Source organism: Misgurnus anguillicaudatus, chromosome 3 (genome assembly GCF_027580225.2).
Source record: "Misgurnus anguillicaudatus chromosome 3, ASM2758022v2, whole genome shotgun sequence".
Lineage (NCBI taxonomy): Eukaryota > Metazoa > Chordata > Actinopteri > Cypriniformes > Cobitidae > Misgurnus > Misgurnus anguillicaudatus.
Window position 1 is genome coordinate 41,372,656 of NC_073339.2, and position 18,493 is coordinate 41,391,148.

General features: G+C 36.0%; 2 protein-coding genes across 7 annotated transcripts; one reads left to right on the forward strand and one right to left on the reverse strand.

Moving 5' to 3' along the window:
• Positions 1–5,109: 5,109 nt before the first annotated feature.
• socs1b (suppressor of cytokine signaling 1b) lies at positions 5,110–11,427 on the reverse strand. 6 transcript variants are annotated; one of them, XM_055206011.2, is made up of 4 exons: positions 11,198–11,427; positions 10,436–10,515; positions 9,053–10,221; positions 5,110–6,171 (listed from the first exon to the last, which is right to left on the reverse strand). In XM_055206011.2, exons 3-4 carry the CDS (start codon positions 9,153–9,155, stop codon positions 5,534–5,536), a joined length of 741 nt encoding a protein of 246 aa, XP_055061986.2. In that variant the 5' UTR covers positions 9,156–10,221; positions 10,436–10,515; positions 11,198–11,427; the 3' UTR covers positions 5,110–5,533. The 6 variants fall into 6 exon arrangements, with proteins under 6 accessions (XP_055061986.2, XP_073722293.1, XP_073722292.1 ...); XM_073866192.1 differs by having other exon boundaries at positions 10,406–10,515; XM_073866191.1 differs by having other exon boundaries at positions 10,436–10,519.
• Positions 11,428–12,578: 1,151 nt separating this feature from the next.
• tlr2 (toll-like receptor 2) lies at positions 12,579–17,965 on the forward strand. Its single transcript, XM_055206012.2, has 2 exons — positions 12,579–13,495; positions 15,052–17,965. The coding sequence occupies exons 1-2, from the start codon at positions 13,410–13,412 to the stop codon at positions 17,426–17,428; spliced, it is 2,463 nt and encodes an 820-aa protein (XP_055061987.2). The 5' UTR covers positions 12,579–13,409; the 3' UTR covers positions 17,429–17,965.
• Positions 17,966–18,493: the final 528 nt, after the last annotated feature.

The following is an 18,493-nucleotide window of genomic DNA, read 5'->3' on the forward strand; positions in this document are numbered from 1 at the left end:
CTTTTTTACACTTCTGCAAATAAATTCTTTCCAGGAATCTGTGACGTCTTGTTCCAGCATATGTGAAAGACTTACTGAACCCAATGAACTAGAATTTAATGCATTTTGCAGACACTTATATTCGACGCGATCAAACCCATGAACGCAATGCAACACAAGTAAGCTAAAAAATAGACATAACTCTTTCATTTTCATTTCTCTTCTTTGCAATTGACTCATAACAGCCAGTGTGTATTATAAATCATGCATTGCAAAAATAACACACGCCTTAAATAACAATGAGAAACTAACCAAACACTAGTACTTCAGTTAGTTTAACTCAAACATGTAAGGTGATGAATTTGTATCCTACAGTCTCTAAGACTACATTGCTCCTCCCTTATCTATAAATATCACTGACAGGCGGATCAAAAGAGTGAAATTGCGAAACGTTGTGAAAACTTTTCATCTTTTAATCACATTTCAATGCAACAACTGTATCCTAGTGTGACTGGTTCATATTAATTCCACACTAAAATAAAGAGAACAAAACTCTGTATCAGGTGTCAGTATCAAATGTCCATGTAGCACTGGGGAATTAAAATTTTTTTAAGTTAAACTTTTAACTTGACCTCACGACAAAGCAGATACAGTATCCGTCTAGCTCATGTGTATCCACCAGGATGTATCGATTCACCCGGTTTCTTGATGCACTGATGTATTGGGATTGACCACTATATTAACCACTGATCAAAATGTGTACAGTTTCATTTGTACGTTTCATTGCGTTCAACTTTACTCCTTTGACCAAGTAGACATAACTGCATGCTGGGATTTCCAAATAGGAGCGTAAAGTCCAAAAGTGCAGTACCTTTCAAAAGGGTGTCTATGTCCTGTCTATCTGTTAATCAATGGTCAGAAGTCACGCCTCATTGGATCTCCTGCTCTGTTTAAGAGTTTTTTGAGAGTCTTTGTCCTGTGGAAATTTATAAAACATGTATTTTCTGTGTTTTGATGGCTGAAAGACCAGCATCCATATATGTTTAAAGCACAAGCTCTGGATGTCCATCCCTAACAGCCTCATTTTGGAATCAACTTGGCGGCGGACTGGATAAAGGTACATTTACATATAAGCGAGTTTGTCGCTGTGTGTCGCTCGTCTCTTTCAAAAGAGGCATTTCTATATCTGGTTGTCATAAACAAATGAGTAACGTCTACTCCAGTAACTGACGAGAGACGGATGACGTGAACTTCACTGCTTCGTTGTCATTGGTAGTCGCTCCCAAAAGTGGCTCATAATTTGCATAAAGTTAAACATTTTTCAACTTTGTCGTGCGACTGGACACGCCCCATCCAGTCGCCAATGGTTACTGTCGCTCGTGTCACTGGAAATCGCTAAGCTTTCATTGAAATCAATGAGATTGCGTCGCTCTGATACTGCTGGTAGCTGCTAATGTGAATGCGGCTTAAAGGTACATTCACATTATATGTGAGCATGTACAGCACTCAATGCGTAGGGCTCCTTTTGCCTGAATTACTGCAGCAATGCGGCAGTATTGCATGGAGTCGATCAGTCTGTGGCACTGCTCAGGTGTTATGAGAGCCCAGGTTGCTCTGATAGTGGCCTTTAGCTCTTCTGCATTGTTGGGTCTGGCATATCGCATCTTCCTCTTCACAATACCCCATAGATTTTCTATGGGGTTAAGCTCAGGCGAGTTTGCTGGCCAATTGAGAACAGGGATACCATGATCCTTAAACCAGGTACTGGTAGCTTTGGCACTGTGTGCAGGTGCCAAGTCCTTTTGGAAAATGAAATCTGCATCTCCATAACGTTGGTCAGCAGCAGGAAGCATGAAGTGCTCTAAAACTTCCTGGTATATGGCTACATTGACCTTGGACCTCAGAAAACACAGTGGACCAACACCAGCAGATGACATGGCACCCCAAACCATCACTGACTGTAGAAACTTTACACCGGACCTTAAGCAACGTGGATTGTGTGCCTCTCCTTTCATCCTCCAGACTCTGGGACCCTTATTTCCAAAGGAAATGCAAAATTTACTTTCATGAGAGAACATCCCTACTGAAAAATCCAGCTAAAACCAGCATAAGCTGGTAGCTGTTTTTAGCTGGTTTAAGGTGGTTAACCCTGGTCCTCCCAGCCTGACAAAGCTGGTCATGCTGGTGGGCCAGCTGGTATTCCAGCATGACCAGCTAAGTCCAGCTAGACCAGTTTAAAATGTGACCAAAACACAGCTAGACCAGCTTGCTACACCAGCAAAACCAGCTTCCTACACCAGCAAAACCAGCTAACACCAAGCTGGGGACCAGTTTTAGCTGGATTTTTCAGTAGGGATAACTTTGGACCACTCAGCAGCAGTCCAGTTTTTGAAAGCGAGACACTGTTTGTTGTTCAAGAGTGGCTTGACACAAGGACTGCGACAGCTGAAACCCATGTCTGCTTACATCATTGTGGTTCTTGAAGCACTGACTTCAGCTGCAGTCTGAAGTCTGCCTTTTGAATCTCCCCCACGTTTTTCAATGGTTTTGTTTCACAATCCTCTCCAGGGTGCGGTTATCCCTATTGCTTGTAGACTTTTTTCTACCACATCTTTTCCTTCCCTTCGCCTCTCTATTAATGTGCTTGGACACAGAGCTCTGTGAACAGCGAGCCTCTTTTGCAATGACCGTTTGTGTCTTGCCCTCCTTGTGCAAGGTGTCAATGGTCGTCTTTTGGACAACTGTCAAATCAGCAGTCTTCCCCATAATTGTGTAGCCTACAGAACCTTGTCAGTTATAGTTATAAAATGAAAAGAAATAAACATTTGAAATATATCAGTCTGTGTGTAATGAATGAATATAATATACAAGTTTCACTTTTTGAATGGAATTAGTCAAATAAATCAACGTTTTATTGATATTCAATTATATGAACAGCACCTGTAGCATGAATTGTACGGTTGTAAACAATTCACGTCGAAATCATGTTACCACTTTGTAAAAAGTTTCCTTTAAAATAAGATTGTGACTACAGCACATAAACTATTACTTTTACAAATTAATGATGACAGTAGGGTTCTCCGTTGCTACAGCACTCTTATTTATTCATATTCAATAAATAACTACAACAGCTGAAGTTTTTTTTTGTTTCATTTTGTTTCATTTGTTCATTGTACTAGTATCATTATTTAGTTGTCCACTTGGCATACAGAAAATATTTAACTGGTCTTTTCTCTTTTTATTTTGTGGCCTTGGTGCATGTTACTTTTATTTAGGGATATTTTGATAAGATTACTAAAAATATTTGTGACTCTGGATCACGAAACCAGCCATACAGTTCAATTTTTTCTAATTTAAATGTATACATCAAAGCTGAATAAATAAGCTTTCCATTGATTCATGGTTTGTTAGGGTAGGATAGGATAATATTTGGGCGAGATACAACTAAGATACAACAATTTAAAAACCTGGAATCTGAGGGTGCAAAAAATCCAAATATTGAGAGAAAATTTGTAGTCCTTAGCAACACAAATACTAAGGATAAATGTATTTTTATATATTTACAGTAGGAAATTTACTAAGTATCTTCATGAAACATGACATTTGCTTAATACCCTAAAAATCTATAATTTTGACTCATGCAATGTGTTATTGGCTATTGCTAATATACTCATGCTATTTTTGGTTTTGTGGTCCAGGTTCACTTTTTACTATAGGCCAACGTAAAATTAATCTGTAAAACATTTCCTTCCACATTGTAAAATTTCTTTTACTTTTATTATCTTTTATATTTTTAAAATGTCTAAGTTTAATCAACTCGAATTTACAGTTAATTTTTTTACTTTTTATGACTAGTAAGGAGTTGCTAAAAATTATAAAAATTAAATTAAATTTGCTTATGTTGTTGTTTTATTATTTTATCAACTCCTCACTAGTCAAGAAAGTTGAAATTAATTGTAATTTCAAGTTGATTAAACTTAAAAAAAATGAAGTGCAACAATGATTTTTTTTTTTTGTTCACTTTGTTGTATTTCAAGTAGCCTTTAAAGGAACAGTATGTAGGATTGTGGCCAAAACTGGTATTGCAATCACAAAACTTGTGGCTAAAACTGGTACTGCAATCACACAACTGGTGGCCAATACACAAAATGACAACGTAAACATCAGTTGAGGGCTGCAACTCCACTTTTTAAGTGACAATATCCTGGCCGGACCACTGTTGTCAGTGATATAAGTATTTGAAATGAAAAAGATTTCTTAACGTCTAGTGACATATCAGGGTAATTTTATGATTAATTGATTTAAATTTCTTACATACTGTTCCTTTAACGTTTCTTTGAAGTGTTATTGAACTTTTCAGAATGTTTGCAAGAAAGACAAAAATTGCAAAATCCAAAAAGTAAATGAACTGAATCAAAAACCAGTAAATTATTAATCAAATCATTTAATAGCCAGTCCAAATACTAACAAAAAGTCTCATGAGCTCTTAAATTATGCTGGCACTGTGTACAATTCATAAGGAAATAATGCAAAGAACACCTTTCCTGTTTTTGTACTAGAGGATGTGATTTCTATAGGCAGAATGGTCTGTATGAAAATGTGCAGTCTCTGATAAAGATAAAAAAATATGCATTTGGATTTAAACATTGACTATGAAAAACAATGAATGCACATACACACTTATACAATAACTAACAAATGTACTAATTAGAAAGATATAAGATGAAACATCCTATTGTAATTGTTTCACATTTTGAATAAACTCATATCATGCATATATATTCAGAGTTTTCTGAATTTCTGAACTAATTCAAAGGCATGAAAACACTGGGATTAAATCATCTTTTCATTACCATTGATAAATGCCATTTTTAAGTTTCTAAAAACCGTACCATAATAGCTTTAAAACAATCTGGTTCATCTTGTGATAAGTTTTTTTTCTTATTGATACAAAACAGTTTCATTTATTTCTTTTTTTACCACTAGATAGAGCTGTTTCTTTGAATCACGAGAGCATTCTGGTATTGTGGGTTGGATTAGATTACAATCAGATCTTTCAATATAAACAGAAAGGGAAACTGAGGGATAGAGATTACAGTAAGTGAAATTAACCGCTCCTGTATATCAATAAACCGTTTAAAATAAATAATGTTTATTATAAAATGAAAAGAAAACTGTACTTTACACCAACTAGTGAAATGCTTTAAATTTCTGCATAGCAGACATTATCATAAAATACACACTATAGATCACACAAACTACATCTTGTAAATATGTACCAAACGTTTTATACTGATATCGGACACTCTATGTTAAATAGTTTTACATTCATATAAAAGCAAAAATACTTTAAAGTAACAAAATTGTTGCATGAACCAATATCACTGTAACAGCCAATTTGCGAAATTTTCAAATAAAATCGTTGTGTAGTGCATATTTCTGGGTCCAAACTATCCCTATACATTTATATCCACTATGTCTCGTTAGGCAATAAAGAAGAATCCTATGAAATGACAAAAAAACTGTAAAATGTGAACCGTGTAACAGCACACATTCATATGCTAAAAGGGTACGAAGAGAGAAAATCTCGAAGCTCCCGACTCAAAGGAAGCTGTTGAATGTTTTCTTTTCGACATCTGTTCATTACGGCTCTTCTTGCCAGTTCTTGCAGACCCTGCGGTGCATTTCCACGGTAAGGTCTACTCAAGCTCTTTTTGGGGGACGCAATGTAGTACGCCAAAAGGCCAAAAAGGCAAGGGAATGTGTGTTTACTTCCCGCTAAACTGAATTCTCCATCTTTCAGGAGCACTCGTACGCTGGTCGGGCCCTCGGGGGCCTGATAGCTCAGAGTAAAGAAAACATTCGTCTGCATGCTGTCCCTGAGCAGAAACGTCCCGAGCGGGAGTTTAGCCAGTTGCGTGTGTGCCTCGTCCACTTCATAAGGACCCCAGTAAAATCCACTTTGGCTCAAGTAATGCATGGTCTGAGTGATAAGATCACAGTCCCGCTGGTGCCGAAAGGGCCGAAAGTGCGTCGGCCCGATGGGATAGGGCACAGGGAGCTCGGCTGTCTTTGGTGGGCCTTGTGGCTCGGCTGTAAGGTCTGTGTCATTGTGTTGGACCATTCTGGATTGGCTCCCACTCATAACATTCCCCCATTGTCCCAGCGCATAAACGATTGATTCTGTGCAGCCTGATAAAGACAAACAAGAGATCTCGTTTGAACACTTTCGAGAAATGTACGATAAATGACAAATTTAACCATATTTAAAATAGGAATTTCTCTAGATTTACAATTTCTTGGAACTTTTGGAGTAATACAATACAGAACTCACTGTGATATTTTGTTACAAAAATCGTACATATTGTGGCTTTAACCCAGCGGTTGGCTTTTCCCTTTTTGACCCAACTGTGGGTTGAAAATAACCCATGGATGGGTAAAGAAACATTTTAAAAATCTAGAAAATCCTACATAGGTTGAAAGAACCAAACATAAGTTAATTTTAACCACGCAGTTGGGTTGGTTCATCTTATCTCTTAGAAAGGATGTGTTCATTTTTGCACATTTAAAATTTGTGTTATGCTTTTATCACATGATGTGTCGTTTTGTGTTCAAATAAAACAAAAGTTGTTTTAAAAGTAACACAAAATGTGTTGTTCCAGTAACACAAGAGATTTACGCATTTAATGTGTTGTCCTTTAATGTGTTGTTTTAACACATCCGTTCTAGGACATCTCAGCATTCATTTTCTTTTTTTTCATCATGCTCAACTAATTTGAATAGGCATGACTTTCACTTTAAATATATATATATATATATATATATATATATATATATATATATATATATATATATATATATATATATATATATATATATATATATATATATATATATATATATATACATCAGTAAATGTTACAAATCCATTAATCGAGATGAACAAATGCAAAACTGTTAACTCATCCTATTGATATAAGCAACAAAAGTAAACAAATGGAAATTTAACTGTAAATTGTTACCAAAAGTTATCTTTTGTTGTAGCGAGTGCTTGTTATAGTTTAGACTAGTCTAAAATATTTGTTCTAGGTTGGTTATTTTTACTGCAAGAGAAAAAAATGAAATGACGCAACGTAGAGCTCGTCTATAGTCGGTAAACTTTGGCATGTATGATGTCATTAAAATAATTATCATTTAATTCATCATCTAATAGCCCAACCCTAATACATTTACACAGACCAGAAACAAAAAATCAAATGAGTTACAGATCATTTTTTATATTTTATACAATGAAATAGGCCTACAAATAAACCCAATTGGAAAGCTCTCTCATATCAAATCAATGTCATTGAACTGTATAACCTAATAAATAAATAAATACATTTCGTAACTGTACATTTAAAGGTTTTTCATATCGTGTCATCCGTTACCCAAGAAAAACCATGGGATCCTCTGCTGATCTCCAATGTCACCGTATACGAAATAAAATGTGCTTTTCGTATTAGGCCAGGGGAATCCCCTTTGCGACCTTTACTGCACTCTTTTCTTTGGTAGGACCATCACCACACAAACTGTAACCTATGCACTTCAGGACAACCAGGTAACAGGTGATGTCAAATTATACGTACTACTGGTAACGTCCCCGTTAAATGCAAAGAGAACGACGAGCACTGATGATCCATATGACAAACCACAAGACGTTTAGTGTAACTTACCGCAATAACAGTGTGATGTCGACTAACCCAACTTCTCCACAGCTGTGATCAAACGTCCAGCGATACTAGATGTTAAGTTGTGACAGCATTCTTACAAAAGGCACATCAAACGAAACCGAAAGTTTTGCACCAAAAATAAAAGGCGGTCTCGCTTCTGCCACTTCAGTTACAAGTAAATCTCTTCCAAGAATTGTACATGCCCTCCTATAGGATCCTATATGTATAAGGTATGCGCTTTATGATATGGGTTATAGGCTGTCATCCGCTTCGTTGTCAAGATGCATAATCAGTGCGTAATGTTCAAGTCATAGTTATAAAATGGGAATTTATTACGGCTATAAACGCACCCCAATATGTCCCTCTCGCTCCTCTTATGCACCCTTATATAAGGACAACATTTTGAGGATAAATAGACACAAATAATGCTCACAGAGGCGCATGTCACGTGCAACCGACAACAGTTTATACTGACATTTATTGAAACGAGTCCGTATGCAAATTTATTTTTAAATTCCTCTTTAGCCTAGCAACAATAGTGCGCATTTTGGTTTCACTTTCGCTTCAACTTCGTCTTACTTTAAATCACGTGATATTCGGCTGGCTCTCCGCTTACAGTTGGTTAATGATTTAAGACAAGCCGTTGGGTTCAGATCCTATCTCCATTTTAGGGCTGAAATATACATGACATGATAATTAAATACTTAACATTTGCAACACATGACAACCTGCAACTCTTACAAAGTATTTTATGCACAATTCATGCGTAATTTAGTTTTTTCCTCAGGCTATTGCTCATACAACATTGAATCACCAAGTATGCAAGTGATTTTATGTAGCCTACTACTACTAGACATAGTATAAACATTTCGAAACGCAGGTTTGTTTCATCCCACAGTAAGGGAAAGAATGGATAAACCCAAATGCTGGATCGAAACATGTCTTTATGCAAACTTAATGGTTGCATTCACTGGTAACAAAATATTTTTTAAAATAAATACAGATGCTATAGGATAAGAAGACACTCTATAGATATCTTTGCAATCTCTTGTGACTCATCTAACTCAAAACATCTGCTAAACATCCTGCTGTGCTCTTTAAAACAATGCTGCGTTTTCTTAACCCATGGTTAGGACAAATATGGACAAACCCAACCATTGGGTCAAATTAACCACATTATAATTTTTTTTCTTAAATGTCTGTCCATATTTGACCCAACAAACAAGCATTTTTCGAATTAGTGCTTTAAAAGTCATAAACGCATGGCATACTTCTTTGCTTGTTTGCATTACAATCATCATTTGGTTTTAATCTGTTTTTGCATTAGAACATTTAGTTTGCAGATTCTGGGAGAACAATACCTTGCACAGCACGGTATACTCCAGATGAATCCAGAGACTTTAACCGAAAGTTGATTCCCCTTGGAGATGAACACCCAAAAAAAATAACAAAAATTGCAAACATTCAAAAAGACCAGCTGTTATCCACTGCTATGTGCACATTCACCTGAGATGTGTTTCTACAGATGGGTGTAATGCCCTGTCTTGTCTTAGACAAGAGGAAAATGCACACCACAACCCATCAAAGACTTAAATACAGGTGCTTTTCCATTTTAGTTTCACTTTGGCATAAGTGCAAGGGCTTTAGCACATCGATAATGTGCATAAATTCGATTAGTCTTGTGCAACGCATATTTTCAAGTCAGAGACAAAAATGTTGATGTCTAAACGTAAAAATTTATAAGCGATTAAATGCAGCTTTATTGTATTGTTAAAGGATTAAGGAAGTTTTATCAATCACATGTTTGTGCCAAAACAATGGAATCTTATGTGATGCTATTAACTGCAATGTCTTGAATTAACCTTCACTTTCAGAATGACTCACAATCAAAATTAAAGGAAATTATCATTCTGAAACAATCAAACAGGGGGAAAAAACAAAACATTACAACAGTGCTGAGACTTATAAAACCTAAACCTTACATAACATTTCATTAAATAGGAAAAAGGTGTGTTGCAGTTTAGATACAATATTGTTATCTTTTGTGTAACTTTACAACTTATAAAACAAGGTTATTTATTGGCCAGGTTTATATTCCCACATGTGATGTTAACTTCACTAATTTAAAACAAACACTTGTAAAACAACTACCCAATTAGCCTTTATCATGAAAGATAAAGGAAAACGTTTTCTAAAAAAACAAAAACGGTCCTTTATAAGCTAACACTGCACTCTGCTGGCTAATCACTAAACAGTGAAAACGCCATAGAGATATCGACACTTAAATACAAATATCTGTGCATGATAAAAAGTAAACATCCGGCAAAGGACATGAAAACATCAACCACGGTCCAAATATGTGGCAATCATAATTTATTGCATAAGTCTCCTTTAGTCCCCTTCCCCAAAACCCCAAACTTTCCATTGTTGTTTAAGTGGCTGCAGGTGTTGTTTCGTGTTCCTCCTTATGTCGCCTCAGCGTGTAGACAGCAGATGTGAGCACAAGAACACCATATGTGGCAAGAACAAACTAGAAAAGAGCAGAAAAATGCAAGAAAGGAAGTAATGTAGACAAGAGATAACAATTAGAGACGATATGCCAACAAGCACCCTTTGTGTGTACAGACAATGCCGCTCTTGACATTCTAACCCAACGATTACCCAAAAATTCACAGTTTTTGTTATCTTTAACAATGGGACACTGTATGACTTACTCGTGAATTAGTCAAAAGAAATGAGCTCACATTTCTTGTAATGTGTAGCTGTTGAAATGTTTTCTCCATCCCGTCAGCTCAGTTGGAGTTGGTGCATCAATCTTTAAAAGCTGTCTCGGTTACACAAACACACAGTGTCATATTGGGGTCATTTCGTGTTAACTCAGATAAAAATGTTCAATTTTCATTCATATTTAATAAGAAATCCATATTTGTAGTAGAACGGGGAAAATTTTAGTTAAATCCGTAAGTAACATGACTTTAAACAGTTGACTGTTTTGTTATTTTATTTAAGCGCAGTATTAAATTAAAATCTGTTGACTTTAGCCATTCTTGTTGTATTTATGTCAATATGTCTAAAAATTATAAAAAAAACTTTTTTTCAAAAGTATGCATGATGTTGCAAGAAATATTAAAGATTTCTTAATAACTGTTTACTAATAAACCTAATTTTACCCTATATGGTACATACATTGGGGTTTTCAAAATTTGGATGATTTTCACACAAAATTAAATATAAAAAAACACCATAAAACACATAAATATATTTGACAACACTAAAAATTTACAGAATAATAAAAATTTATAAAGATGCATAAACAATGACTTAAACACATACACAAACATGGAGTGTATGCTATTTGTATACTTTAAAATATAATTATAATTATTAATATGCATTTATTTACTTTTAATATTATTTTTAATATATACATGCAAGAATCCCTTGTATGACAGAATTTATAATACATTTTATGCAAAATTACTATCTATGAAGAGATGTTTATCTACCTTGACCTCGGTTATGAGATGACCAAAGCTCCGGAATGCGCGTCTTAATAATAGGAGATGTCGGCATCTTTGAAGATTTCAAAGTTTTTATTACACCTGAACTGCAGCAATCGAAATATAATACAATAAAAGTTTTATAATGCGAGGGTGTAAAAGTACATACAATACAGTATACTGTCTTTGTTGTTTAAGGACCAACTATGCGCATGCTTCAGCTGTTTATTTCCGGGATTTTTAAAATGACAGCACAGTAGCCAATTAAAACGCGATGACGTAAATGCAGATCCAATGGAATCGGCCTGAAGGCGGGACTTAAATGTGGTTACAAAATATGACAGTGGTCAGCCATGTAAACAGTGTACACGTGTTTATCGATCAAAGAGGAAGATAACGGGCAGGTTTTATTTATTAACTATGTTCTCTTTCGGCTCAGTTTATACTTTAACCTGTGTTTCTTGATTTTTTTAAATGGTCCGTTAGTTTGTGTGTAAAACATTGACATAGCCTACGCGTCACAATAACAACAAATATACCAATTTTCATCATTCTATTTAATCTATTTTAAGACGTCGTAATTTTGTGCAATTATATAAAATATGTTTACTAAATTTATATTAAAATGTTTCTTTTTCGTATTTCTGTTTTTATTGTTCATTTATTTGAGAATGATAAAGGTCATGGGTTCCAACCCTGATAAAATAAATATATGTAGCCTATAGCTTGTAATGCACTGTAAGTCGCTTTGTATAAAAGCATCTGCCAAATGCATAAATATATACTATATGTATAATGAATGGATACTTCATTTTAAAATATTTTATTATAATTATTCTTCACAATTCTATATTAAAAGTCCAGGACAACGATAATTTAAAAGCATTTAAAAAAAAGAAAAATAAATAACATGAAAAACAGTTTCATTCAATTCAATTCATAACAAGAACCTTATAAATAGTCCCATTGGCATACATTTTGCATTTTGCAAAGTCACCTTCTTCAGTATTTGTAGATTTCATTTACGTGTGATATATTGAAAAATGGCTTTTTTCCAAGACAGTTTTATTTGATATTTATATAAAAAAATATATACAGTATTGGCAGAATAAATATACTGTTTATTAACAAGAAAAGTATTGACAGTGACACACAAATGTTGTGTGTTGGCAAGTTTGCTACTTCAGAATTTATTATATGGCTGGAAAACAAAGATAAACATTTCGTAAGTTTTAAAGACTTTTATGTGCAAAAAAATTGATTAAATGTATTACGCAACTTTTAATACAAATTATTTTTGTTCAACTTTATTAGACATATTTTTAGTTTTGCTTCATGTAGCACGAAGCAATTAAGGATTTAAAAAGAGGAAGTTAAAGTGTGTGACACAAGCCATGAAAGTAACTCTGCCACACCTATACGGCAGCACTACAGCTCTCCTGTGGTTTTTGTTGGACCCACCCAGTCTGCTTTTAGTAATAACAGACAGTTGTAATGTAATATGTAAGGAAAAAGTAATACGAATTAAAAAAAAATCTCACAAACAATTCATAACAAGAACCTTATAAATAGTCCCATTGGCATACATTTTGCGTTTTGCAAAGTCACCTTCTTCAGTATTTGTAGATTTCATTTTACGTGTGATATATTGAAAAATAATGATAAGCATTTTATACGTTTAAAGCTTTTCAATACATGCAAAGAGTCTCAAATTTTAATAAATTGATCTCAGAGCTTCTTCTTCATTATTACTCTTGCCTTGTAACATATTGAAAGTGCATGAAAGATTAGATTGTTTCTGGATCATTGGAAGAGGGTGCTTTTTTCATATTGTCCTTTATTATGTACGTTTTGGGTCAAAAAAGAGAAAAGCTGAAGTGCTGCCTTGTTGTGGCAGATTACTTTCATGGCTTGTGTGACATACAGACTAACTTCCTCTTTTCAAATCCTTAAATCTGAAACAGTGCTTAGTGAAGCAAAAGAAAAACAGCTCTAAAATAGATTTACAATCAATTATTTGCATAAAAGTTGTGTAAGACATTTAAGGCAGTTTGAAAAAACTCTAAACTACTGCGTAGTGTGTAAGAAAAATACATGCACAGAGGAAACAATAAAATTAATCTATAGGGATGGTTCCCTTAAATCTAGGAAGCAAATAAAAGTCATGATTTAGTAGGTTTCAGGCTAGGCAGTTCCTCATGAAATTCACACTATATTTATGTGTTTATTCTGTTGTCTGCTGTTACTGCTATTGCCAATCTGCAGTTTGTCTATTGAAGGGAGAGGTACAATAACGTCTGCCAGGTAACCAAATTTCAGGCTTTCTGTCTTACAAAATAATGTGGCATTTATGATGGATTAGATAGTTGTTTATAGGCTTTTTGTTTGTTTATATATGCTAAATATAGTTTGTATATGTTATATGTATATATTTATATAGTATATAATAGTTATATATTTATATGTATAAAAACACAAAGTTACACCCCAGAGATGGGAACTAAATAATAATAGTATATATTCAAAAATATGTAGTAAATAGTTTTAAGTACTTATCTGATTAAATAGTAAAAAAGTAAAGTTTTTATTAATTTCATAAAGAGTTAGAAGTGTTTCCTGTAGCTCAACTGAGCATTGCCTTAGAAATTCAAAAAGTTGTTTCTGTTCACTTAATACGGCGCATGTTTTTGTCTCATTTTATATTGGTTTCTCAATTGTTTTATTATTTTACCATTGTCACTTGTGTTTGGGGTTAGAACAACATTTTGTTACATAAAATGACATCCTAACCCAAACCCCTATTCAAACCCCAACTGCAATCGGCCATGGTTTAAAAATTAACAAAACATGTTAAATGACACCCTAAAGCAAGTCCCAAATCTAACCCCAAACCCAAGCGACAATGTTTTATAAAACAGAAAAAAAAGGAAAAACCAATACATAAAACGACACAAAAAGATGTGCCGTATTAAGTAAACAGGAATAACAGCAGTTACACAATTATATGCATGCAAAATTGGAATTTGCCGTATGTATTGCATAACTATGAGAATGGGTTGAAAAGGTTGTGAGTTGTCAGATTTCCAAGAAATACTGACAAAATGTATCTTAAATGCCTGCCAAACGCGAACACATCATTTTACGAAAGTAAATTTGCAACGATGCGAATAGATGGCAACTTGCATGGGGTGATAGGAATGACGCGAATTAGGCGGCGTGATTGCGGCAATTACGCAATATTTGCTTCCTTAATGCTGCATACACACCAAACGCGAAGCATCGCATTCCTCACTCTAGATTACTCGCGGGATTCAACTTCATGTCATGCAAATTATTCGCTTGAGTTAAATATTTTTAATTTGCGTGAAGAGAATAGCGCGTGTTTTCCCTGCAATCTTTTGCGTCTTTACATTGACTCTGTATGTAATCTAATCGCACAAAATGTTGAATTCGTGTTGGTGTGTACACATCTTAAGTATTTGCACAAGTAGATACCATTTAAAGTCAATGCAAAGAAGTGATTAGATGTGATTTCGTGCTGGACGAAATGAATGATGTGAATTGGGTGGCACAATCGCCACAAACACGCACTATTTGCCTTAAACTGTTCTCTGCGCAAGTTAAAAGCTAAAAATTTGCGGGATCCAACATTAAATTCAGAGAGTAATATTGAACGAGGAACACGATACATTGTTCGCATTTGGTTGTTTGCCTGATTAAATTCGCTTTTGGTGTGTATGCCTCATTAGTCACATTGGATAAAAACGTCTGCCACATTCATAAATTTCAGTGTAAATGGTTAATAAATATGATATGTGCTTACTATACAAATATACAAATATGTGTTTCTTTACTTACAGGATGGGACTCCTGCGAGCAAAAGAGTACATAATTCTACTTTTTGTCTTAATTTTGGTTCAAGGTTTTAAATACTCAAAGACACAATGTCACAACTGCAGCAAGCAACATTTTTGTAACTGTTCCTCAAATCATCTACAACGTGTCCCAGATGTTCCTGTGAATGTCCTGGGCCTAGACCTGTCTTTCAATCAAATCGAGTCGATCTACATGACAGACCTCGGCCGATATACTGAGCTGAAGTTCCTAAAGTTACATAAGAACGAGCTCACGTTTATTCACGAGGAGGCATTTAAGTCTCAAAAGAAGTTGGAAGTTCTTGATCTGTCTTTAAACAAGCTAGAAAATCTATCTTCATGTTGGTTCCAAGAGCTAAAATCTCTTCAACAACTGAACGTTTTAGGAAATCCATACACCACTGTGGGACCCGCACCTCTCTTCCGGTGTCTGGTAAACCTGAGGACACTGCAGTTTGGAAGTCCTTCACTAAGAAAAGTGTACAAGAATGGCTTGGATGAGCTCACTCGTCTGGATGAGATGACAGTTGTTGGTAGTAACCTGATGTTGTATGAGAATGGGAGCTTAAAAGCAGCCCGACCTGTCAGTTTAGTGTCCTTGAGCCTTCAAGATCTATTCCAGAAGGACCCAGAACTTGTTGCTAAAATTCTTCGAGATGTCTCCCATTCGGAAACTGTCATGATTGTGAGAGATAGTGCTCTCACGACCAACATTTCAGCCGGACCCTTCAAAGAGATGAAAGAAGGGGGGACTACAAGTTTGACATTTCTGAATTGCACCTCAACAGATGAAGCTATCACCTCTTTGTTGTTGGTTCTAGATGGATCCGCTTTGTCTTACCTCGGTCTTGAAGATGCCCATCTAGTTGGTCAAGGATTTTGGCAAAAAGCTACACTCACGCATTACGAAAACTTGCGTACGGTCTACGGTCGTAATCTTGACATCCAAGGGTTCATTCGGTTTAGCAGCATGATGCAATTGGAATTTCTCCTACAGAATTTTTACAAAATATCCATGATTAACTCCACAGTTTTCGTGATTCCTCGATTTACCACTTTTATGATGAAAAAAATTGAATACCTGGACCTTAGCCAAAATCTCCTGACAGACCTGACAATCGAAGAGACTTTGTATACCGGCATGGGTCAATTTCAAAACCTCAGCACACTCAACGTAAGCCAGAACTCTTTAAAATCTTTCGGGCTTTTGTCTCATCTCGTGGCTAACATCGCAAGACTTATAAATTTAGACGTAAGTCATAACAGTTTCGTTTCTATGCCAGAAAAATGCAGTTGGCCGACGACTCTCAGGTTTCTGAATCTTTCACGTACAAAGCTTTCAAGGTTGACCCCTTGCCTGCCTTTAAGCCTAACAGTATTGGATCTGAGTGAAAATGATCTTAAATCGTTCCACCAAAAATTTCCTAAACTTACTACGCTTATACTGACGGGCAACAGATTTCTGAGTCTACCACAGGGGGGATTTTTTCCGAACCTAGAGACGTTGCATATACAAAGAAACGCTTTGCGGATGTTTAACGGAAAAGCTCTGAGTAGATTTAAAAACCTGCGTTATTTGGAGGCGGGTGACAACAATTTTCTGTGCTCTTGCGAGTTTGTGTCTTTCTTTCAATACAATGTTAAAGATCTAGTCACCTTAAGGGACAGTCGTCAAAATTATGTGTGCGACACCCCGTTCTCTATCAGGGGTGATACTATTGACAGTGTACGATTGTCAGTCTTCGAATGTTATATGATCCCTGCTGTCTCAATCCTTTGTGCTGGGATTATTTTAGTCCTCCTGATTATCGCTGTAATCTGTCATAAATTTCACGTTATTTGGTACCTGCAGATGACTAAAGCGTGGATTAAAGCGAAACAAAAGCCTGCTGTTGGTCGGTTGGCTGGAGAACTTCGCTACGATGCTTTCGTATCCTACAGTCAACATGATGCAGAGTGGGTGGAGGAGATCCTAGTGCCGAATCTAGAGAACGCTCACCCCCCGTTTTCTCTATGTCTGCACAAACGTGACTTCCGGCCGGGCCGCTGGATCGTGGACAACATCATTGACTCGATCGAGAAGAGCCATAGGACTCTGTTTGTTCTGTCCGAGCACTTTGTGACAAGCGAATGGTGCCGCTACGAACTGGACTTTTCGCATTTTCGCATCGTTGACGAAAGCAACGATTCTGCGGTACTGATACTGCTGGAGCCGATCGAGAAAGAGTCGATTCCCAAGCGTTTTTGCAAACTGAGGAAGATTATGAACTCCAGAACGTATCTAGAATGGCCTGAGGATGAAGACAAGAGATCAGAGTTCTGGAGCAATCTGAGAGCTGCACTAAGTAGAAATGAATGTTAAAGTCCCTGTTAGGACTGTGTATCGCCAACAATTTCCCGATACGATACATATCCCATTACGATGCACATCACGATACAAGACTATTTTGATTTACATTTTTGTTCAGGATTTAGTAACATTATTAATATTATTATTATCTGTTTATTGTACATTGAATAAGCAGTGTTGTAACAGTTGTGGTTTTGCCATTCATTTATTAGCTTTTGGGGTAACTCATAGAAATACTTAAAATTAAGTTAGTACTTAACTTATGTTGTACAAAGAAGTTTTACAAAGATAGTGCCTTACTCTAGGCATTATATTTGTCTCTCATTTAATTATTCTATATCTATATGTGTATAAACCTACAGTCAGACTTAATACTATTTAATAGAAATCAGATTATTAATGTGAAGGCTATAGTTTATAGCTCTGTATCTCTTCTCTAGACGTACACTTTTCACATCTCTCTCAACTTTCGAATACCGCTGAATGCATGCTCGTAATTGTGTTAAGGGGGTCGCACACCAGACGCGCAGCTCAGTGCCGCGCAGCGCCGTGCCGTTCTAAAAAAATTAAACGCATTGTTTTCCATGAGTATACTTACACCGGCGCCGACAGGTGGCGCCTGTCCACGGCGCCCAGCTTTGACTCAGGAAGTTGCTCAAATCCCTGTCGCGCCACTTACATAGTTTAACATTAAATAACATCATATTTGTCCCAAATCATTAACGATTAACATTGGCTGCTAATGTATATTTTGCATTTTGAATTAGATGCTATCTGACTAAGCTTGCGCTATTTAATGTGCACTTCCGGTGTACGATACCTCCGAATTGTCCTAGACCCGACTCGACGCGGCACTGCGCGACGCTGAGCTGCGCGTCCAGTGTGCGACCACCTTTAGGGGTGAGGCCATGCGTAGTGGCTCAAGTCACTGTTTTTTAAAAATTTCACCCATTTTTATACATCATTAACACCAGTGACGGCTGGTGACTTCTTTTTTTGAAGCGAAGTTCGTCACAACATGTATGTAGCTTGTCATGTGTGTGGTTCGTCATTTCAAAATATGTGTTCTGTGCTTTG